General features: G+C 38.2%; 1 protein-coding gene across 2 annotated transcripts in view; it reads left to right on the top strand.

Moving 5' to 3' along the window:
• Positions 1–23,440, top strand: part of CCSER1 (coiled-coil serine-rich protein 1) — a 721,948-nt gene that overhangs the window by 206,281 nt on the left and 492,227 nt on the right. For both annotated transcript variants that reach the window (XM_011992176.1, XM_011992177.1), the window contains exon 5: positions 14,619–14,739. In XM_011992176.1, the coding sequence (XP_011847566.1) occupies positions 14,619–14,739 (121 nt within the window). The remainder of the gene's footprint in view (positions 1–14,618; positions 14,740–23,440) is intronic.

Here is a 23,440-nt window from a genome sequence, read left to right as displayed (position 1 = left end):
AGTGCCCAAGAATCCCCTCAGTTGCTTGAGGGTTTTGAAGAGGGGAAAGAAGGACATGGGCTTGATCCTTTCTTCACCTAGTGCCTGGGTCCCCTCTGACAAGACTAGACCTAGGTACTTCATTGAAGTCTGACAGAACTGAGCCTTAGATTTTGAGACCTTATATCCTGTTATCTAGAAAATTAAGAAGAGCTTTACTGCCTCCTTGAGAGATTTCCTCAGAGTTGGGGCACAAAGGAGAATGTATACATATTGTAAAACTTTAACCTGAGGATAAAGGAACTCAGAGAGATCTTTTGACACACCTTCTCAAACAGGTGGGGCCTGTCTCAGAATTCCTGAGGTAACACTGTCCAGGTTAACTGGGTGGCCTAGTTGGAGGAATTCTTGAATGCAAACAAGTACTGGGAGTTGAGGTGTAACAGTATGCAGGAAAAAGGAATCTTTTAGATCCAGGACTGTGAACCATTTAGTTCCCTCAGGTATTTGAGTTAGCAGGTTATAGGAATTGGGAAACACCAGATGAATTGGGACCACAGCCTCATTAATGAGGCAGAGGCCCTGAACCAGTCTCCAGTCCCTGTTGGGTTTTTGTATCCCCAATATCAGTGTATTGCAAGGGTTGTTACAGGATTTGAGAAGGCCCTGCATCTTCAAGTTATCAATGATGGTTTCTAGTCATTTCCTAACTTCTGGTTTCAGAGGATATTGTCTCTGGTTAGGGAAGGAGGTAAGATGCTTAAAGTGGATCCAGACCGGTGTGGCAGTTGTGGCTCAGCCAATTTTCCCTGGAGTTGCCCGGACTTCTGTGTTAATACTGGTCTCTATGAGGGGGAGAAAAAGAGTCCGTCCTGAAGCCATAAGGATAGTGATTCCCATACAAGCCAAAATGTCCCTGACCAAGAGAGGAGTTGGGCTTTCTGGCATGATTAGAAAGCATGAGTAAACAAGCGTTCCTCCCAACTACAACTAAGGGGTTGGGAAAAATATTGGGTTAAAGGCTTTCCTGAGACACCCCTTATGGTCATGCTAAGAGAGTAGGGAGTGCCTGGATTGGAGCGGAGAACTTAAAGGCCTGCTTCAGTGTCCAGGAGGAGGTCCCCTTTCCTCCCTTCACCTTCCAGACTCACCCTGGGCTCCTGGAATGTAATGGTGGTCTGGACCACCAGAACCAGGGAGAAGAGCCCTGGGATGTGTGAGTCCTGCTGGACAATTTGAGAGACTAGCTCTGGACCTGATGACTTTTGTCTCTGGGGATAGTCTTCCCTTCAGTGGTCTCCATTACCTATTGGACAGGGTTGAGGTAGCTTTCTCATGTTGCCTGGGCAGTCTTTCCTGAAGTGCCTTGGCTTGCCACATTTGTAGCAGTTAGCAGGTACATCTAGGCACTCTGGGGTTTGTGAGCCTGCAAGGAGTCAATTAGAGCCTCTGCCTTTTCTTGTGTTTCATTTTTTTTTTTTTTTTTATTTTCTCCTGATCCCTATTATAAAAGACCATGGTGGCCAATTTCAGTAGGCTCTCTAAAGTACTGTCTGGTCCTACAGCCTACTTTTGCAGCTTCACCCTGATGTCTGGGGCTGCCTAAGTAATAAACTTATCCTTCAGGATCAGTTATCCCTCAACTGAATCAAGAGAGAGAGGTGTGCTTTACCAAGACCTCTTTTAGCATTTCCAGGAAGGCAGTGGGATTCTCATTGAATCCCTTTTCTGTCATGTATAGCTTGGAGTAACTAAGAGGCTTAGTTCTAGTCCTTCATAAGCCTTCCAGTATGCACACCTGAGAGTGATTCCTCTTCCATTCTCCCATTTCATCATTGGTATCCCATTTATGATCCTCCAATGGTACCACTATTCTTCTAATTGGATAAGGCTTCTTCCTTTCCCTGGCACTATATGACATACAAAGCTCATCCCCCAAATTATCTGCTGCTTGCAGGGTGGCCTGCTTTTCGACAGTAGTCAGGATCTGATTCAAAAGTAACATAATGTTCTTCCAGAAGAGTTAAAATACTTTGGTTAAATTTTGGAAAGCCTCTATATGCAAATATCAGGGTCATTTGAAAACTTGCCAAGATCTAATCTGCCTTAAGTTCTATAGAGAAAAGCAAATTTGAACCTTAATGAGACTATATTTGCCAACCTTTTGTGGAGCAAAAGTGCCTAAAACTAAGATTTCTAGGATGGGGCAAGCTTAGAGAGAACCTGGATAAGGGAAGTGGAAGGAGATGATTCCTCCAATGGAGGTACCTCTGGGGTTTGCTTCTCTATTTCCCTGGGATTGCCCCTTGCAGCTTTTCTGAAATGGCCACCAGGAGGGCAGAATCAATCCTACTATGTTGGCAAAAGTCCAGACTTCCGTGCAAGGCAAAGAAAGTCTGCACATGTGGGACCTTGAACCATTTGCCCTCATGTTTACAGAAAAGTTCCAGCTGCAGAATGGTATTAAAATTAATGCTTCATTTCTGAGGCCATGCTTCTTCCTGCAGAACATAATTCAGCCACACCTTTGTGCAAAGGAATATAAGGCAGATTTTCTCCAGAGTCTGAGGGTCAAGGAGTCCCAGAGATTCAGGATACATTCTAGAGGTATATAGGTTAAAGATGGTTGTTTACCCTTCTGGAAGAGAGAACAGAGGAGGAAAATGTCATTTTTCTTCTCTCCAGAGTCTGAGGGTCAAAGGGATCTCAGTGATTCAGGATGCAGTCAAGAGGAGTGCAGGTTGAAGATGGTTGGTTACCCCCCAGGAAAGAGGGGTGAAAAGCATCCCTTTGTTCCTTTCTCTTTACAGTGAATACCCAGGGTAGATGAGGGGAAGAAAAAAGGGCATCCTTTTCTTTATTCTGACCTTATATCCCTGAGTCCCAGTGATCTTTGCAGGTGTTGACCATGTGTGCAAGTGTGACTTCACCCATGAAGTGGGGAGGCATACCCGAGAGGAATATTCACACTCACCTATATGGTGCCTAATCCTCCTGCTTTTGATAACCTTTGAGTTCCCTAGACCTTATCTATGCCATGGGTGGGAGCATGACCTCCATCCATGATGCAGGAGGGCCTAATAGGCAAGAATTAGTCAAGCTCACCTGCGCTGTGCCCTGTAAACTTCACTGTCATGTGCCTTTGGATCTCTCACATCTAGTTTTCCTTTCTAGGGCCTCAAAATTAAACTTGGGACAAAAAATTGCCTCAGGATAGTGTATAGACCCATTAAATTAGCGACCCTCACCAAATTGCAGCCAGTAACTGATGGGGCAGCCCATCTCTTGCTTCTTTCTTATAAGCAGGTGAAGCTGTGGGACCAGGTCCTCTGCAAACAAGGGAAAGAAAGGGAGTCCTGGGAATTGGGCACCTGGCCTAACAAGATGCCTCCCAAAAGGATGATTTAACTTCAGGGGAGGGGAAGGTGCCTGGGGAAAAATCTTTTGCCCTGTGCAAATGGGTTCCTTCAACAGGGGAAAGAAAACTCTCAATTGTTACATTCTTGTTGCTTCTAAGAATAGATAGACATCACATTGTTCTGATTTACACTTCTGATGACCAAGCCAAGTGCTTATTCTACCCAGTATTATTATCTCTGTACTTTGAAACAACACCCTTATCATTGTATGTAAAAAAGAGATAGGAGCCATGACAGCCATGAAAGAAGGGAAGAATGATAGGAAAGATGGGATGTCCTAGTGCTGACACCCTAATAGGCAGTCGGGGACTAGAGTTAGTTCAGAGGCCTTTGGATAACACTGAGATGTAGCCTAACCAGATACCCTCAGTTGCCCCAGGACCTCCTTCTGATCCCACATGATGGCTAGACCTCCATGAAGGGAAACTGGATTGGAACAAAGCCAACATTCCCAGCACCCCAGGGTGATGGAGGATTGGCAGTGTCCTCCCCAGAAAGCCTGTCCTCATGTCTTAAGGCCAGAAACTATACTAGTCACTTTTAACTGGCTAACAAAGGCATGGCATTTTTCTTTCAGTTTGGTTATTGTGGAGTTTAGGGATTCCCAAAAAAAGGACAGAAAGCAGCAAGGTTGCTTTTACTCACCCTTCCGCAGATCCTGGATGAGCCCCACAAAATGTCATAGGATCCTCAGAGTGTTGCTTTTCTAGCTATAAATCTCTGTGGCTGGTGGTGTCTTTGCCTGAGTTTTGCTCAGGATCACTGGATTTGATTTGCTCACTTGGCCTGGCAGTCTTCACTCGGCTTGTACTACTGGCTCAGATCCAATGCCTGACAATGGTGAGCCAGGCATGAAATGGTGAGGAGTGTGTAAGCAAGCGATGGCAGGGTCCGGCCACTGTGTACAACAAGGCACACTTGCTGGGGCTGGTGGGCAGCTCCAGGTGTTGACATAGGCGCTGGTTTCCTGTGAGGCTATGGCTTGACGAGGTGTACCACAGGTGACTTCCACTGCAGGCACCAGGGAACACTTCATCACCCAGCAGCTTGGAGATTCCAGGAACTGCAGAGCCCCAAATAGGGTGTAAGAGCCCTGGCTCAGGGAACTCCTAGAGCTGAACTCCCCAAAGGGCCACAGCTCTTCTCTCCTTCTCTTTTCTCTCTTCTTTCTTCTCTCTTCTCATGCTTGCAACATGGTGACTGGGGGGCATGTTTCAGCCCTGTTTGTGCCATTCAGCAGGTCCCAAGTACTTGTCTTGTTTCCAGGAAGAATGAGGTACACGGACAACTGGAGGGTAAGCAAGGCAAAGAGGTGTTTTATTGGGCTACACTACAGCTTTCAAGAGACCTGAAGTGGGTAGCTTCTTTCTACAAGTAGGTCATCCAGAGATCTGTTCAGCTCTCAGCTGAGAGAAGTCCCACAGTGGGTAGCTCCAGCCCACAGGCAGGTTTTCCCAATGTCTCTACAAGTCTGGCTGAATCCAGGGTTTTATGGGCTTCAAGGAGGAGGAAGTATGTGCTGATTGGTCCATGGGTGGCCATGGCTGGACCTGGAAAAAGCACCATAATTTCCACTCTGCTTCACGCAATTGGCAGCCTGGCACCCAAGCTTCAGGCCATCCCCAGCATAAAGGTGAGGCTTCACCAGGGACCCACCTCTTTCCACCCAGGAGCCTGTCTGCTTTCTGCTATCATCAACCTGCCATCCACAGCCTGCAGACCTGTGCCAACCTTCCCGTAGGCCTCCCCTTTGCCTCCCTTCCATGCTTATCAGCACCCAAAGTCCAGAGGGGCTCAAGGCAGCAGGGTTCTGGCATGTTGGTGCCACACTGAGCATGTGTATACCCAGCAGGGTCATGGTAGTGCCCAGGCTTTGTCACAACTTTGCTCCAAAATTGGAGCAGGCACCAGATTCAAGGAAATTTCAGACAGTGGGAGCCTGCTGAGGTCAGGGGAATTCCTGGGCTCCCAAGAGTTCCTCCTCTCACCTACTCCATGGTGTGCACAGCCCCAGCTACACCTCCCACACTGCAACCAGCATCTTCACAGCTACCACACCACATGGACCACTGCTGCCATCAGAATGTATATTGGTGCTGCCATCTTGAGAAAATAGAGTCTTGTCACAATAAGTTTTTTTTTTTTTTTTTTTTTGGCAATGGAATCTTGCTCATGTGCCATGTCTATATGCCATGCCTGGCTAATTTTTTTTTTATTTTGAATAGAGGCAGGGTTTCACTCTTTTGGCCAGGCTGGTCTCGAACTCCTGACCTCAGGTGATCCACCCACGTTGGCTCCCCATATTGCTGGGATGACAGGTGTGAGCCACCATGCCCGGCCTTGCCACAATAAGTGTTAATGGTCCTGCCAATATTAAAATGAAATCTTTAATGAATAAGTCATAAACCTTCTCATGTGAACTACTTAGAAGGAGCAGACTACAGATGTTGATGCCATTCTAATATTATGTGTGGAATTTGTGTCAGTGATGAAGGACTTCACAGACTTCCAGTGGTGCTACAGTTCTTACACATCACTTTTGATGGAAGCTTGAAAAACACTTAACCTAGGTAACGTCTTCTGCTCTAAATAGTGGCTATACAATGGAGAAAATGCTGATAAAGTTTTTAATATCTAGTTTATCAGCAATAATAATTGTTTATGATTCTGTTCTTTCTGATGCTGTCTATTGTATGCATGTTTTAAACATATGTATGTGTTTAAAGTATATATTATGTATGTAATATATGCATACGTGTGTGCATGTGTGTACATATATAGATATGGATAGTGTATGTATGTATGTGTACATATATATAGATATAAACACATGCAAATTCATACAACTCTACACAATCTAGTTATAAATACCCTAAAAGCTTAGGTCACATTGGGAAGGAGGGAACCATAATGACAAGTTAACATATTTTCCAGCGTTAGAATTATAGAAGTATGAACTGGACATCTGTCAGAGATATTTGGAATGAGAGAGGATAGGAGTAGTAGCAATGTAGATTCAGCCATTAGGCGGGAGTTTCGACTAGAACTCTGAGATCTTTTTATTTAATTATTAGTATTAGTAAAAGTAATTCTCCAGTCCTCCCCCTAAAATGCTCTTTAAATTAGTTTGCTAGGACTGACATAACAAAAGGTATTATTGTCTTGGTGACGTAAGCAACAAACATTTGTTATCTCACAGTTCTGGAGTCTAGAAGTTCAAATTCAGTGTGTCCGCGCAGTTGATTTCTCCTGAGGCCTCTCTTTTTGGTTTCTAGATGGCTTTTTTCTGTGTCTTCAGATGTTTTTTCCACTGTGTCTGTCTGTGTCATAATCTCTTCTTCTTAAAAGGGCACCAGTCATACTGGATTAGTGCCCACCGTAATGACAATATTTTAACTTAATTTTCTGTTTATTAAAATAAATGACACTTTATTCATAATATTTTTAACTTTACACTTAGTAGGGACTTTATAAATGCTTGTTTCGTGTTCAACATTCAAGAACATCATTGGCGATGTCAGCTTATGTTTGAAATGAAGGACACTTTTTTGCCAGCCCCAAATATACTAAAGTGTTTTGAGTTTTAATAAGATCGATAACCTTACAAATGGAATTCATAACTTTTGCTAGTTTTCTCTATCACTTGTGAGGTTTCAATTTTATTCTAGAAAAAAATTTCTCAACGAAATATTTGAAAAGAACTACTCAAAATCTAAGGCAAGAAAAAAATTGAGATTAAATGGGTCGAAAATATGCAATTTCAATTATAATAGACCTGATATATTCCAACCATCTGTCATAAAATGAAAGGTTACTGTTGGCACATAGCAACGAAATTACTGGAATTTGGATGATGTGAGGTAAGCCTGACAAAATTTAATATTTTCATTTACACTTTGTAGTTTTGTCTGAGTTTCCAGGGTATACTTATTTTCATCTGTTTTTCTGTGTTATTTTTTAAGAAGTTTTTACTTTAGGATATTGACAATTTCTATGCGATTCCTTCACATCTTAACAAATGTCTCAAGATGATATAAGCCTTAAATAATATGGTTGTACAGAATATTTTTTAATTTAAATTGTAAACTAAATTGTCTTCTAATAATTTGAAGGTCTTTGCTTTCTTCTTTTGATGGCTGTTCTCTCACACCCATCTGTACTGTCACTGTGTTTTCTGATTTTGTAATGTACTGAGAATTGTACTTCATCTTAATAAAGCAAATAAGTAGATATAGACTGTGACTGTATATTTGAAACAGAAGTGTTAACATTTCTGAATACTGTGCACTCGACTTTTTCCCCTCTTGTCCACTACACTGCTACTTCAAATAATAAGAAGCCCTCACCATTTCTCATTTTGTTTATTTCAGTAGTGCTGTCAGTGGTTTCACTCAATCTTATTCCTGCACTTAGGTGTTGCCCTGGCTATTTTTTTGAATATATAAAGCTGATCATGTTGTTCTTTGTTTAATGATTGATATCAATTCCCATTAACTTTAGGAACAAATACTAATGTTTTTAAGTTGCTTAGAAGGTGTTTAAGGTATTGCCAGTGACCTATGTTTCCAGCTCAGTCTTCCTCACCTTCTTGTGTCTTATCTAGGCCCCAACCACATTGAATTATTTCCATTTCTCAATATATACAACATTTTCCCATATCTCGTTGCCTTTTAGCACACTTTTTCCTATGCTTGGCTAGCATCTTTTCATTTCCCCCATGCCTCACTTCATTTTTCTTCAGTCTCTCATTCATTTACCAAATATTATTGAGTGCCTTTTTAGTGCCTGGCACTCTACTAAGTAACAGGAGTAAATAAGACTGCAGCAGTTGTACTGTTTTCATCCTGCCAGTTTCTTTACTTGGCTGGCTTCTATGATTACATTTTCTAAATGGTATCATCTCCTAGTACACTTTAAGTTACTGCAAGGCAAATATTTTGTGTTTTATCTTCACAAGTTCAGCACCTACTACAGTGTCTGGATATGAAATAGTTCAATTAATGCTACTAAGGAATGAATATATATGCCTGCTTTGGCTCAGTGTGTGCTATTTACAGTCATGATCAATGACTTTTATCTTAACTGCTTCTTTTTTTCAATTCTTCCAATTCTGGATTAATACTATTTCATCAGAAAACTTTGTATGGGCACTAGAAGAAAATACTTACTGGTTCACTAAAACTGATATTTAATACCAAAATGTCATTGTTAACTTATGTATTTATCAACCAGAGAAACAGGTCAGTAAAAGATATAAAGAAGTTTATTTTGTCTATTTGTTTTTATAACAAGTAATCAACGTATGTGATTTTGGGGACTGGTTAGGTAAGTCCAAAATATGTAGAGCTGACTATCAGGTAGAGCAGGAGGGAACTTTTGACAAGGGTGGGATTTCTATCTTCAGGAAGCCTCAACTCTGCTTTAAGCTTTTTTAAACTGATTAACTCAGACTCATCCAGATTACCTAAGATAATATCACTTAAAGCTAACAGACTATGGACTTTACATGTAGAGAAGATACTTTCACAGCAACACTTGGGTTAGTGTTTGAATAATTGGGGCTTGTAGCCTAGCCAAGTTGACATATAAAACAAACAAACAAACAACAACAAAAAATCAGCCAGGTATGGTGGCGTATACCTGTAGTCCCAGCTACTCAGGAGGCTGAGGCAGGAGGATTGCTTGAGCCCGGGACTTTGAGGGGTAGTGCATCATGACTGCACCTGTGAATAGCCACTAGACTCCAGCTTGGGCAAATAATAAGATACCATCTCGTAAAGTAAAACAGTTATAAATAATATTTGCTAACATTTTAAAAGAATATCATTTTCCTGACATTATACTAAGCACTTTACATGCATTAATTCATTTAATCATCACCACCACCCAAGTGCAAGATTATTATTCATAGTTTACTAATGGGAGAACAAATGCAAAACACTCATTCTCCAGTGGAACAATAGAAAAAACATTGTTGTAAGTCATTTTGAAGGACAGAACTTAGAACCCAAAGTATTTTTATGATGAGTCAAAATTGTGGTATGTTCTGATATGAATTAATTTTTCAGAAGGTTTTACTTTAAGATATTGATAATTTCTATGCAATTCTTTCACATCTTAAAAAAATCTCAAGGTGATTCTAGCCTTAAATAATATGGCTGTTCAAAATACAGTCTTAAATAATATGGTTGTACAAACAAACTGCTTGGTGGTTGCACAGTTTTTCTCACAATAAAGAATTCAGATGTAGGAATATTATTGAATATAAACAATTGAAAAAGATAAACTATTACATTTACACTAGTACTTCAGAGCACTTGATATATTTAAATGAGAATCAGCATGAAGTATGTTCAATAGCATGAGGACTAGTGACAGATAGATCAAATTCAGGGTTTTCTATACTCAAACTGTGTGACCTTGAAAAGTGCAATGGCAGTAATAATAATACTTATGCCATAGAACTTTTCTGAAGGGTAAAAACAATACAGCAAGAGTCAATGCACAGTTAGTGCAGAATTGTGTCTATCATGTAATTTAAATGTTTGTTAAATAATTCTTTTGCTAGGTTAAGCTTTCTCAGTGGGTTGTTCCATGGTACATACATGGATCCTGGATATTTGGAACAGAAAATGGAAACGTGAACACTCTACCAAGTCAAAAGCAAATTCTCTTTTTTAAGGCTGCAATTTGCTGATTGATAGTAAACTATTTTGGTGAACTGGAGTGGTGATCTCAAATGTAATAAATATGTATAAATAAAATATAATGCAAGAATATCAAAGACACATTACTTATAACTGCTCTAGGCACTTTCAGTCATTTAAATGTTTTAATTTTACATGAAAGACAAAAATGCCTCTTCTGGTGAATCTTTGGTAGTTTTGTGAAATTTATTAACATATAAAATATATTGCTTTTTTATGCTTTAGCAATGATTTTATAAACTAAAAAGTAAAACAATGATTGAAATTCAGTAATTAAATAAAATTATTTTGATGTAGCCAAACTGGAGAAAAGGAGTAGTTTAAAATTTTAGTGTTTAGATTTTGTATCTCAGTTTATTATGAATCTGAAAGAAACATTTTAGGGAATACAGCAATAATAGAAAGTCATTTCCTATAATAGCATAGTTTTTGTGGTGTAATAAAAGGTTACATGACAAGGTCAGACTACTTCATTTCAAAGCTAAAAATGATTTCTACACTGCCCTGAGGTTTGCAGATCTCTGACTGAGTGGTCCCTGGAAGCCTTGTTCATTTTGGTGTTTATATATTTAATGACTATCTAGAAATAAATAAGACTAGTGCTTAGAACCAAGTTTTAGGATGAGCAATTTTTGTGACTATCACGTATTTTTTCTTCTTTTAAAACCTGTAATTAAACATTGGTTTCTCAGGCCTGAATCATCCTTTTCTTATTAACTGATGGTTACTGACAACTGACTTCCACTAGGTGCAGTTCCAGTAGTTGTTAAGTGACTCTGATCTTGGCCAAAAGGCCTCATCTGTCTAGAAATAAATGGGCACTTTTATTTTACAGTTAGCCTTGCTCTGATACTCTCTAGTGACAGAAGCCTAAGATGAAATATTCTGCACTTCATGCAATACATTAACAACAAAAATTCTTTTCACAGAAGAGCAAATTTAGGATATAGCTTTTTATATTGTTGCCTCAAACTGTTATTTATATCCATGGTTGGAAATAATCGTGAAAAATGTATCATTGATTTTTCAACCCATGGATGCTGCAAATCTATTTGAATATGGAATGACTTGGCGCTGTCTCATGTTTTTTACATTACATTATGTTATAATTGTCTGCTGTTCCATAATTTACCTTTATAAAATGTATAAGTGAATAAAATTTTTTATACATTATTAACATTAGCTTTATAAGTAAAATTAAATAATGGAGTAATTAAAACTTGACTGTTCCTGTTTGTCGCACTCCGTTTTTTTGTTTGATTCAAATATCACTTCCAGCACTATCCATTTTGTTTTTGAGATGGAGTCTCGTCCTGTGGCCAGGCTAGAGTGCAGTGGCGCGATCTTGGCTCACTGCAACCTCCGACTCCCTGGATCAAGTAATTCTCCTGCCTCAGCCTCCTGAGTAGCTGGGATTACAGGCACGTGCCACCACGTCCAGCTAAGACAGGCTTTCACCATGTTGACCAGAATGGTCTTAATCTCTTGACCTCATGATCTGCCCACCTCTGCCTCCCAAAGTGATGGGATTACAGGTGTGAACCACTGTGCCCAGCCAGGACTTTCCGTATTTTTTTGTTGTTGTTGTTAGTTTTTTGTTTTTTGGTTTTTTTTCTTTTGAGGCGGAGTCTCACTCTGTCGCCCAGACTGCAGTGCAGTGGCCTGATCTCGGCTCACTGCAACCTCAGCCTCTTGGGTTCAAGCAATTCTCCTGCCACAGCCTTCCAAATAATTGGGACTACACATGCATGCCACCATGCCCGGCTAATTTTTTGTATTTTAAGTAGAGACGGGGTTTCACTATCAGTTTTTATTTTCTCTACTTTCATTTTCATTGGCAAATTTTTTCCTTACATTGTCTATTTTTTATAAAATGTCACATAAATTTATCACAAGGGGACAAGGAAGCAATGCAACTACACATTATGATTTATGTGCTTGAACTGAGTAAGTAATGCCTAGTTATCAATAATTGACAGAATTTGAAAGAAGTGATGTGTGTGTCACTGATCATGATGTACCTCTTTTATTTACATAGTGATTTGTGTACTGAAGTGCTACTAAAGAAGTTTGCACTTTATACAATTACTCACAGTTGGTATACCATATGAACTGCAATTTGAACCCTGTTTTTGGGGGGTGACTGGTGTTATTTAACTAAACCATGTAACTGAAATTTTTGCATGTTAGAACCATGTAAAAAGAGGACTGAATATACACTGTATGTATTCAATTTCATTCATTATCAGAAATACATAAATTGAAGTTACAATGCCATACCACTATACACTTAAAAGAATGGCTTTGGTAGGCAGAATTCTAAGATGACACATGACTCCAGCCCTTAACTTTTCTTCACTGGGAAGATGATAGGGCATCACTGCTGTGATTGTTAGTTGGCAAAAGGGATTTTGCAGATGTAATTAGGGCTACTAATAAGTTGACTTTGAGTTAATCAAAAAGGAGATAATCTAGGTAGACGTAACCTAATCACATGAGCCCTTTAAAAGCAGAAAGAATTTTTTTTTCCCTAGTTGGCAGCAGAAGAAGAAATCAGAGATATTTAAAGCACGAGAGGGCTTCAATGTGAAGGATGTTCCCCAGTGCTGAGATGGATGGGCCATAGGCCATGAACCTGTGAGTAACCCTAGAAGCTCAGAGTGGTCCCTAAGACACAACAGCTAGCAAGGTAAAAGGAGACTGGAATCCTGCTACTGGAAGGAAGTAAATTCTGTTAACCTGAGTAAGTCTGGAAGTGGATTCTTCACACAGAGACATTAGATAAGAGCACAGACTCATTGATACCTTGATTTTGGCCTTGTAAGACCCTAATCAGGGAACCCAGTTGAACCTAGCTGGATTTCTGATCTCCAGAACTGTGAAATGATTAATGGATGTTATTTTAAGCTGCTAAGTTTGTGTTAATTTTTTATGCTGCAATAGAAAATTAATACAATATTAAAACTTTAATAAGAAAAAAATGACAAAACCAAGTGTTGGTGTGGATGTGGAACAACTGAAACTCTTTCTCTATTGTTGGCAATGCAAATTAGTACAGACAGTTCTGAGTTGTATTTGGCAGTAGCTACTAAAGCAGAACATAAAACATGAGTATATCCTAGAAACGATTACAGCTTCTTGATTTTTTTTAATATAAATGTGTTTGTGCACTGTTTAAAAAAGTACAAGAATGTTCATAGACAATTGAAATAGCCCCAAACTGAAAATAGCTTGTGTTCATTATTAATGAAATGTATAAAGAAATTGTGGTATATTCACCAGTGGAAAGCCACACAGCTATGAGAATGAACCAACTGCTACTAGACATAGATGAATCTTATAAGCACACATTGAATGAAATAAAAAACACATAAAAGAATATGCTTGGGCCGGGTGTGGTGGCACATGCCTGTAATCCCAGCACTTTGGGAGGTGGAGGTGGGCGGATCATGAGGTCAGGAGATTGAGACCATCCTGGACAACATGGTGAAACTCTGTCTCTACTAAAAAATACAAAAATTAGCTGGGCCTCATAGGATATGCCTATAGTCCTAGCTACTCACGAGGCTGAGGCAGGAGAATCACTTGAACCTGGGAGGCAGAGGTTGCATTGAGCTGAGATCATGCCACTGCACTCCAGCCTGCGTGACAGAGCCAGACTCCTCAAAAAAAAAAGGGCCTGGTGCGGTGGCTCATGCCTGTAATCCCAGCACTCTGGGAGGCTGAGGCGGGCGGATCATGAGGTCAGGAGTTCAAGAGCAGCCTGACCAACCTGGTGAAACCCCGTCTCTACTAAAAATACAAAAATTAGCCAGCATGATGGCGGGTGCCTGTAATCCCAGCTACTCGGGAGACTGACGCAGGAGAATCCCTTGAACTTGGGAGGCGGAGGTTGCAGTGAGCCAAGATCGTGCCACTGCTCTCCACCCTGGGCGACAGAGCGAAACTCCATCTCAAAAAACAAAACAAAACAAAACAAAACAAACAATAAAAAAAATGCTCCCAAAAGAATATGATCCCGTTTGTATAAAGGTCAGAAATAGGCAAAACTTCTTTATGGTTCTATAAATGATGATAGTGGTTAAGTTCAGAGGCTACAGTAGTGTTTGAGAAGGGGTACCACAGGAGGATTTAGGGTGCTGGTGATGCTCTGTTTATTGATCCTGATGCTGACTTAGCAGGTGTGGTCATGTTGCAAAGATTCATTTAACTGTATATGTATAACTTGTGCACTTTTCATTCTTGGATGAAAAGCTGTTTTAGAAAAGGACTATAAACTGTTGGCAATACCTTTTCCATCCTGGGCTTTAAAAAAGAAAAATTGCCCAAGGTCATATAGCTAGTGAGTGAAAAGACTTAGAGCAGAAAATATTTAAGGATAATTTAATAATTAATGTTTTAGTAGAATTAGATCTTTTATTAGACTAAATATAGAAAGGGAAAAAAGGAGAAGTGAGACTAGTTCATAAATAATTTTGACATTTACAATTTCTCGGTTTTTTTGAACAAACAGTTTGCCGGGAGGACTCGCATCACTCTGTCGTCTCATGTGCTGCAGTAGTTCTTACTCCTATGGAACCAACAATAGAAATGAAGAAAAGAGAAGAACCAAAATTTCCTGAGCCTTCCAAACAGTGAGTTGTTCATTTAATTTTTCAAGGCCTTGTAAAATCAATTAGATAACTGATAAGAAAATGTGATTTATAATAAATGTGTTAATATTAGTATAAAGAAAGAAATAAATTTTGTGCATTAAAAAATAATCTCTTCTATTTTGTCTCAATGAATAACTTCTGTCTTCAATTGTGATCTTAATGATGGCGCTATCAAATGGAAATTGTTTATGTCCTACATACCTCACACTATTATTTCAAGAATTAAAAGATAGGTGTGAACATATGACAACACAGTATAAATGCCAAGATAGTGATTAACTCAAAACTCTTGTCAATGACAGAAGCCAAATGTTAACTGGTTTCAGAAAAAAGAATCAAGAGTGCTGGTGGTTATCGGCTCATGTAATTTATAAAGTACAAAGGTAGCAATTTCTTCAAGTACAGTTTTGGTTCTCAAATGATATCATCAAGGGTCATTCTCTCTATCTACATCTTTTTGCTTGACTCTTCTGTCTGGGGTTTTCATTTTCTGGGAGGATCCTCTAGTGGTGATATTGCTGCCTTCAGCAGGAACCGGGATTGATTTTCATTTTCTCCACAAATCCAGTGGAAGGAGGTAATTTCTCATTCCTTTTAATCAAAGCAAAAATAACCCAGATTTGAGTGTCATTGGATTGGCTTTGACTAGCTTGGCTTGTTTGACATGGCAATTCTGAAACAATCGCTATATCCAAAAGTATTTAGTGGTGATTGACTAGATAATTTGTTGTTGCATGACAAGCCCTGGAACACAGAATGAAATGTGGAGGGGAAAAGTGATTCCACAATTGACATATTGGTGATATTGATAAAAGAAGGCAGAGATAGATGAGGTGTCAAAATAATGGATGTTCAATATAGGTAATATTATCACCATTAATTTTAAAAGTCAGAATTCTTTATTATATTTAAATCATAAACATTTAAATACTAAAATATAATGTATGTATCTTTATTTCTTATTTTAAATGATTTTTTACCTACTTAATTTTATTTTATGTTATTTGTTCTGGCTGTGCTATTGAGAGGCTGTATAACTCAGTGGTTAGGAATCCAGGCCTTGGGCAGATTCTTCCCCCAACTCCCCCAATTTTCTTAACCCCTGGGCACTGTGGCTTGCACCTGTAGTCACAGATACTCACCAGGCTGAGGGGGAAGGATCATTTGAGCCTAGGACTTTTAGGCTGCCAAGAGCTATGACCATGTCACTGCCTTACTCCAGCTTGGGTGACAAAGCAAGACTCTGTCTCTAAAATAAATAATAAATAAACCTTCTTAACCTTTGTTTGTTTGTTTCTTTTTAATGTGGGAGATACTTTACCTCATAATGCAATGCCTAAAACATAATAGAGAGGCAAGAACATATAAATTGTGTAATTTTTTTGCAACAAACATAATTGTCAAATAGCCACATCAACTGTTTATAAATGGAGTTACTAAAGCCCTTTATGATATCAGTTTTGTGTATTTTGGATTTCCCATAAGAAAAAAAATACTAGATAGGGCTGGGCACGTTGACTCACACCTTTAATCCCAGCACTTTGGGAGGCCAAAGCGGGCAGATCACTTGAGGTCAGGAGTTCGAGACCAGCCTGACCAACATGGTGAAACCCCGTCTCTACGAAAAATACAAAAAAACTAGCCAGGCATGGTGGCAGGCACCTGGAATCCCAACTACTTGGGAGGCTGAGGCAGGAGAATCACTGAACCTGGGAGGCAGAGGTTGCAGTGAGCTGAGATTGTGTCATTGCACTCCGGTCTGGGTGACAAGAGCGAAACTCCATCTCAAAAAAAAAAAAAAAAAAAAAAAAAAATAGTAGACATAAAATAATCACCCACCAATATAAAACTAATGCTAGAAGTTGAGATATTGTCTTTGGATAATAAATATTTCTTTTTAATTTAGGATGGAATTACTTCTGTAAGTAAATTTTCCCCTTGAATTTTACAGTCTTCACATATAAATTCATAAATCATTGACTCTTTAAAATATAGGATTCATAGAGTCATCTAATTCAGAACCCAGTAAATTTGTTGCTAAGACTAACTGAAATAGTCATCTCAGAATATGTAAGACTGTACATAAGAAAGAATATGTAATACATAATTACATCACTTTAGAAAGTAAAAAACATTTTATGACTGAGATATTTGTATTATCTAACCAATGTTTAGTTATATTCTGATGATAAATATTTTAGTTTTGACAATTTGTGATTAAATATTCTCATGTATTTATTAGTTTTTAGACATTTGATAAGGAGAAATAAGAATTAGGAACTCCTACTAGGAATGAAGTATAAACTTTTCAGCATAGCAAGTGATAGGGAGAAACTATCTAAATCTTTAAGAAGGAAAGCTATATTGCGCCTTACAGTAGGAGAGGACCAGAGCGTTCCACTTGTTGCAATATCTAAAATTCATCTTAATTCAGGAAACAAAGATGGGGATTTTACTTCACTTCTGAGTTTAGTTTGATATGTAACTCATATGGAAAAGAAAAACTTGCTAAAAAATAGAATATTCTATGTAATCCAAAAAGAATGTACAATTTTCAAATATTTAATCATAAGCATAGAATGCTGGGGTCAAAGCTTTGAGAGTGACTGTTCACAACAGTCAAGTCATGGAATCAACCTAAGTGCCCCTCAACAGATGGTTGGATAAAGAAAATGTGATATATATATACACCATAAAAAAAGACTGAAATCATGTCTTTTCAGCAACATGGATGGAGCTAGAGGTCATTATCCTAAGTGAAATAACTTAGAAAATCAAATATCACATATCCATACTTATAATTGGGAGCTCAATAATGGGCACACATGGACACACAGAGTGGAATTATAAATTCATAAAAATCCTACTATTAAAAGTATGCCCAAATATCCAGCTACACTCAGCATGTTCCTCAAAACTCTACTTTTCTCAAGTCGGTTCTATGTAAATGAGCATTTCATGAAATGTACATAGAGCTCAAACTCTGAAGAGAATGAAAGAATAACCATGATTGGCTTTGGATTATATTTTGTATTAATACTTTGTGAGAAATATGCTTGTTGAAATGCAAATATTCTGTACATACCATACCTCAAAGTCTGAAATGAAGGGATTTTTATGCCCATTGTAAAGTTAGAAATGCAGAGGTAAAATAAAAATTAATCTATTCTTTGTCCATGTCCACGTTTTTATATTATTTTATATAAATAAATCTAACCTTAGGAATAGATTTGATTCATTGTTGACTCTTGCGTAGATGAAGCATTACTTAAACGTATTGTCATTCACTCCAAGTTTCAAGACCTCTTTGTAATGCTTCAATTTCTTGTCATGAAGTAGGTTCAAGAAGCTCCTTCTGAAAAGTCACAGATGTTATCATTTAGTACAAAAGTCTTATTTTTAAATAATTGCTAACACTAACCTATTTTATTCTTAGAGGGTACTTAACACACAGGTTTAAAGTTTTGTCGGCTCTTTTTGTTTATTTATCTGAATGAATAGTACATGTTAGATTTGGAACAGTTAAGTACTGTCTCTAAGGTCACCGCTTTAGTCTCCTAAAGTTGTTACACAAACTCTGTAGTTATATTGAAGAGACATCAAAGAATAATATTACAAGCTGATCTCCAATTTTCCTTGACAATCTTCAGGGGAACATATTTATTTATGCTTTTAGGCAGATATGTATTTGTTAATTTATCAAAAATAGGTACTTCTTGAGTGTCTGCTTTGTTCTTGGCACTGTGCATAGTGATAGGGATTTTGTGTTGGAAAGCAGGTGAAATCCCTTCTCTACTAAAAATACAAAAATTAGCTGGGCGTGGTGGTGCATGCCTATAGTCCCAGCTACTCGAGAGGCTGAGGAAAGAGAATCACTTGAACCTGGGAGGTGAAGGTTACAGTGAGCCGAGATTACGTCATTGCATTCCAGCCTGGTGACACAGCAAGACTCTGTCTCCAAAAAAAAGAAAAGAAAAGAAAAGAAAAGAAAAGAAAAGAAAAAAGCAAAAGTGTAGCTGTGGCTATAATGTAGAGGTGTATCTCATTATAATCTCATTATAAGGGCTGGTAAGAGGTTGTAACATAGCCAAGGAGGTCAGGTAAAATGTCCCTGAGGAAGTGACTCTTGAGCTAACGTCTACAGAATATTAGTTAACTAACTGAAAAAACAAAATAGCTTCTTAAAGTATTCTGTGATGGATGGGAGTGTGGAGAAATTGAAGGAAGGCTTGTGGGAGGAAAAGGAAGCCAAATTATGTTAGCAGGGCCAAGCAACATGGTCAGATTTGCCTTTTGAAAACTTTGTTTGTTTGTTATAGAGAATGAATTAGGTATGGTTGGGGTAGTGGTGAAATGGAGCTGGCTTAGGAGAGCCAATTTGATAGCAGTTCTCCCCAGCTCTAGATTCAGTGACTTCACACTGAAAGTTTGAAATCAGCCATGGTGGGTGTAGTTACATCATAGCATTGGGAATTCTACAAATGAGGACTTTCCTCCTCTCCAGGAGAGCTAGTTAAATAGTTATCAGTACATTACTAAATGGAGGACAGATTGAGTGGCTACAGTGAGATCATTTAGGTGATTGCTGATAGTAGCTTGGACTAGGGTGCTGGCATTGGGGATGGGGAAATGTGAAAAGAGAACTGTGTCAATATATATTTATGAGCCGTGGCAAGTTAAATACAGTTATTAAACTAATAACTTACAATACATTGCTAAGTATTTGCAGTAAGAATGAAAATGAGAAATTATCTTCATTACTAATTGTAATTATGATAAATATATAATATTGTGAAAATCCTAACATGTTATCTTGATTTAGTAATAGTTTAATGAATGGAGAATCATGATATTCTTTTAATTTATGTTGAGTGTTATATCAATTGAACTATAAGTGTAACATGCACACACATAAATGCACTTTGCATAAAATTCCTTTCTGAATCATTGTCATTAATTCTTACTGAAACTGTCCACAATATAAGTAAGTTCCACCTAGGTTCTTATGTAAATTCTTATGATTCTTTACTAACAATTTTCCTTCATTTACCCTCCATCACTTGGTGCCTTCAAATTCTTCCATTTAAAAAATTCGATACTGAGGTATGGATAGCATAAATATCAGGATAATACTATGATTAGGAAACAGCCTTCTTCCTCATGCAGGCATTCAAAAGAAATGGATAGTGTTTCATGATTTCAGTCAATTCAAGGGTGGAAACAACTATCTGAGGAAAACAGGGAGGAGATAAGATTTCCATGGTGAAAGCTGTTGCCTAAATATGGGTCTCTTACACAGCTTTTGGAGGAAGTTAAGGTTGGGAGGAGAAACTTTCTAACCTCAAATCTATAGTGGATTTTCAGAAGAATCATTCAGTGCTTCAGATGTGTTCTCTGCAGTTGGAAGCACAAGGGACACATGTGGATTCATGCCTGAGAAATTTAGACTGCCCAGAAAACCTAGAGGGTGAAAAACGGCCAGCTGTGAAAGCAGCACCATCTAGGACTCTAGAGTTAGTCAGAGAGGCTGTAGTATTTTTGTGAATTATCTGAAGGATGAGGATACCCCATAAAGAGGGATAAAGGACTCTCTTGCAACCATGACTAGGGAACTACAAAATACTGGCCCAGAAGGAGACCTTTGAAAAGATCACTTGTGGGCCCATTTACTAGCCCCTAAAGCCAGTTAAATCTCCTCTGACCGAGTACCACTCCCCCAACCTTTCACTCTGGTAGCAGGAATACACTAGCTGTACCACTGAGGAAGCTTAATCTTCAGGGGTCAGCTTTACACTGGGCCCCATATAAAGCCCTAGAAGCGATCCTGGAAATTTTTCCTTCTTTTCTCCTGTGTGTGTGTGTGTGTTTGTGTGTGTTTGTGTGTGTGTGTGTGTGTGTGTGTGTGTGTGTGTATGTGTGTGTTTTGAGATCCCTCCAGATTTTATAAACTTCAGGGCTCACATAACCTGGATTTATCCCTTTGTACCATTGCCATTAGATCTGGGCACTCGGGATTCTTGCCTTGGGCCCTGCATGTGAGAGAACTGTGTCACATCCCTTCTCCAGCTGCTCCCCCTTCCATAAGATGTCTTTCCAGAAGGCCAAGGGCTCCCACCCACTAGGAGACTATGCCTTCACCACTCACTCTGTACAGAATTCACTGCTCAAATGGCCCTAGGTCCTCCCCTCTGGAAGACCACATAACCCACAACCCATGGGCTGCAGAGGAACAGTCTATCACTGGTAGTGGTGGAGAGAGCTTAGAGGGTTGGTGGGGGCATTTACCTTTCTGACTGCCGGGCCTTGGTGGAAAGGCAGCCAACTAGATGTTTTGTCAACTATGCTCTATCACTGGTACCTTGTGAAAGGACTGATTGCCATCAACCTTCTGTATTTTTTTATGATCTCTATTCAACCTTTTGGAAAGATATGAGCTCATTATTCACTGGTTTATAAAAAAACAACAACAACTAAAGAAGGGTTTCAAACGTCAAGAACCAGTGGATTTTAATACGAAAAATAAAAATGTTTAAAAATTCTTGGAGAATCTGCTGCCCTTGATTGACAGTGTTGTTATTTTATCTCTCTGCTGTTTATTGCTCCTTAGTGAGTCATAATATTTGGTCCCTTGTGCAGTTACCCTGTCAAGGCAAGAAATCCTATTGTAATGTTTGCATCTAGTTTGACAATCCTTTGTACATTGAGCACACAAATGCTATTTTTCAGATAAGTTAGGACAACCTGATAATATGACTGAAGTGTTTCAGCTCACCAGTGCAGTACAGTTATCATTGTACTCTTTATAGTGTACTATAAATACAGATTTGTCAGATCACTGAAAAAGATTGCAGGTGCATCACCATTGTTGTGAAAGTAGCTCTTATGTATGCAGAAAAGGCGTGTTGCCAGCTTTCAATTCCCCCTGCTAACCTCATCCCATGGAAAAAAATCAATTTACAAATACATAAGATATTTTATTTGAATATGTTCTATAATTTAGGTTTAGCATAAGTCTTCTAGTAATACTATAAATAAATGCTATATAACCCAATATTGATTTTCTACTTTTCCCCTTCCAGGGGAGATTGACTAGCAGAAAAAGCAAAAACTTTGAAATCTAAAACATCTCATCTCTATTTGGCAGTTAGATGACATGGAGCAAGGAGCAGGTACTACTGTTATTGAAATCAAGTATTCTTATATATGTAATAAAGACAATAGCACCTGTTTTGTAAGGTCATTTTAAAAGTATTCAATTTTCAAAGTAGAGCAGGTAGAATAATGCTGGGCACCAAGAAGAAACACAATAAAAATTAACAGATTTAATATCTCTTTTGTGAGGAAGTTGGGCATAAGAATAAGGGATTGGACCTATAAGAATACATAATGTTCTATGGCATTTATGCTTTTAGATATTTCCTCAAATTTGCCTATTCACAATATGTGATTATTTGCTCATTTTTAGAAGAAAGTATTATCTTTTTTTTTTCATCTGTTAGATTACGTCCTTTTACAACAAATGTTTCCTGGTTTTTTTTTTTTTTTTGTCTTCTATTTTGTTTAGAATAGCAATAACTAGTAGGTACTCAAAAAATACCTGAGAATTGGTTAATTTTTGTTTACTTTTGAGGTAGAACACATTTTCTTTTATTTAGAAGGTAGAACCAACCATGAAAGCTGTCCAAAATTATCGAATTTTTAAAAATTAGATTTGATATTTACTGTTAATATTTTAATATTAACATATTTAACATTTGAATAATTAATATTGAAAATATCACAGGGAATTCAAACAGTAATTTTGTCATCAGTATTGAAAAGAAAGATCTGAAAACTTGAAGTCTAGAAACCTGATTGCCAGCCCTGGAAAAGTGCCATGTTTTGCTGCATGCTAATTCTCTTAACTGTGAAACAAACATTAGCAACACAGTGAAATTCTAATGAGCAAAAGTCTGGCAATGCCTGTTGTAAAATGTGAAGTAGCATACCTTACCTCTTTGCTTTATAGGGGCATCTAAAATAAACATTTATTAATATTTTTAATTATTTGAGTTAAAGAGTTCCCCTGATTGATGGAAAAATCAAAGTACTTGTAGACAGATTGATTCCTGTGTGTTTCTGTAATATTTGAAGACTTCTATTATAGTACCTATTAGACAGAATTACAATTGCCTATATTCTTCACTCTCTCTCACCAGATATTAAAGACAGGTATTTTTTGAGGACAGATGTTTCTATCATTTTCTTTTTTAAATGTTGGGTGCGTAGGATGAAATTTTACATTGTAAGCATAATTATGTGTTGAATTTATCAATTCATGTTGTAATCTATTGTTTAAATCTATTCTTTAAAGTAATGGATTTGTTTATTCAGTAGCACTTAAATGTTGTTAATATTAGGTGCCATGCTGTAATCTAAGCTTTGCAAACATTTATTTGTTTAATCTTCCCAACAAGATTATATGTTATTATTATCTGCAAGCTACAGGTCAGACAACAAAGGCACATGGAGGTTAAGTAACTTGTCCAAGGTAACAGTTTAAGAAAAGAATAAATTGTACTTTCTTTCTTTTTTAAAAAAATTTTTTTTGGAGATGGAGTCTTGCTGTGTCACCCAGGCTGGAGTGCAGTGGCGCAGTCTCGGCTCACTGCAACCGCCACCTCCCAGGTTCAAACAATTC

The sequence above is a fragment of the Mandrillus leucophaeus genome, unplaced genomic scaffold, assembly GCF_000951045.1.
Source record: "Mandrillus leucophaeus isolate KB7577 unplaced genomic scaffold, Mleu.le_1.0 Scaffold406, whole genome shotgun sequence".
Lineage (NCBI taxonomy): Eukaryota > Metazoa > Chordata > Mammalia > Primates > Cercopithecidae > Mandrillus > Mandrillus leucophaeus.
This window is presented reverse-complemented; position numbering and strand designations above follow the sequence as displayed.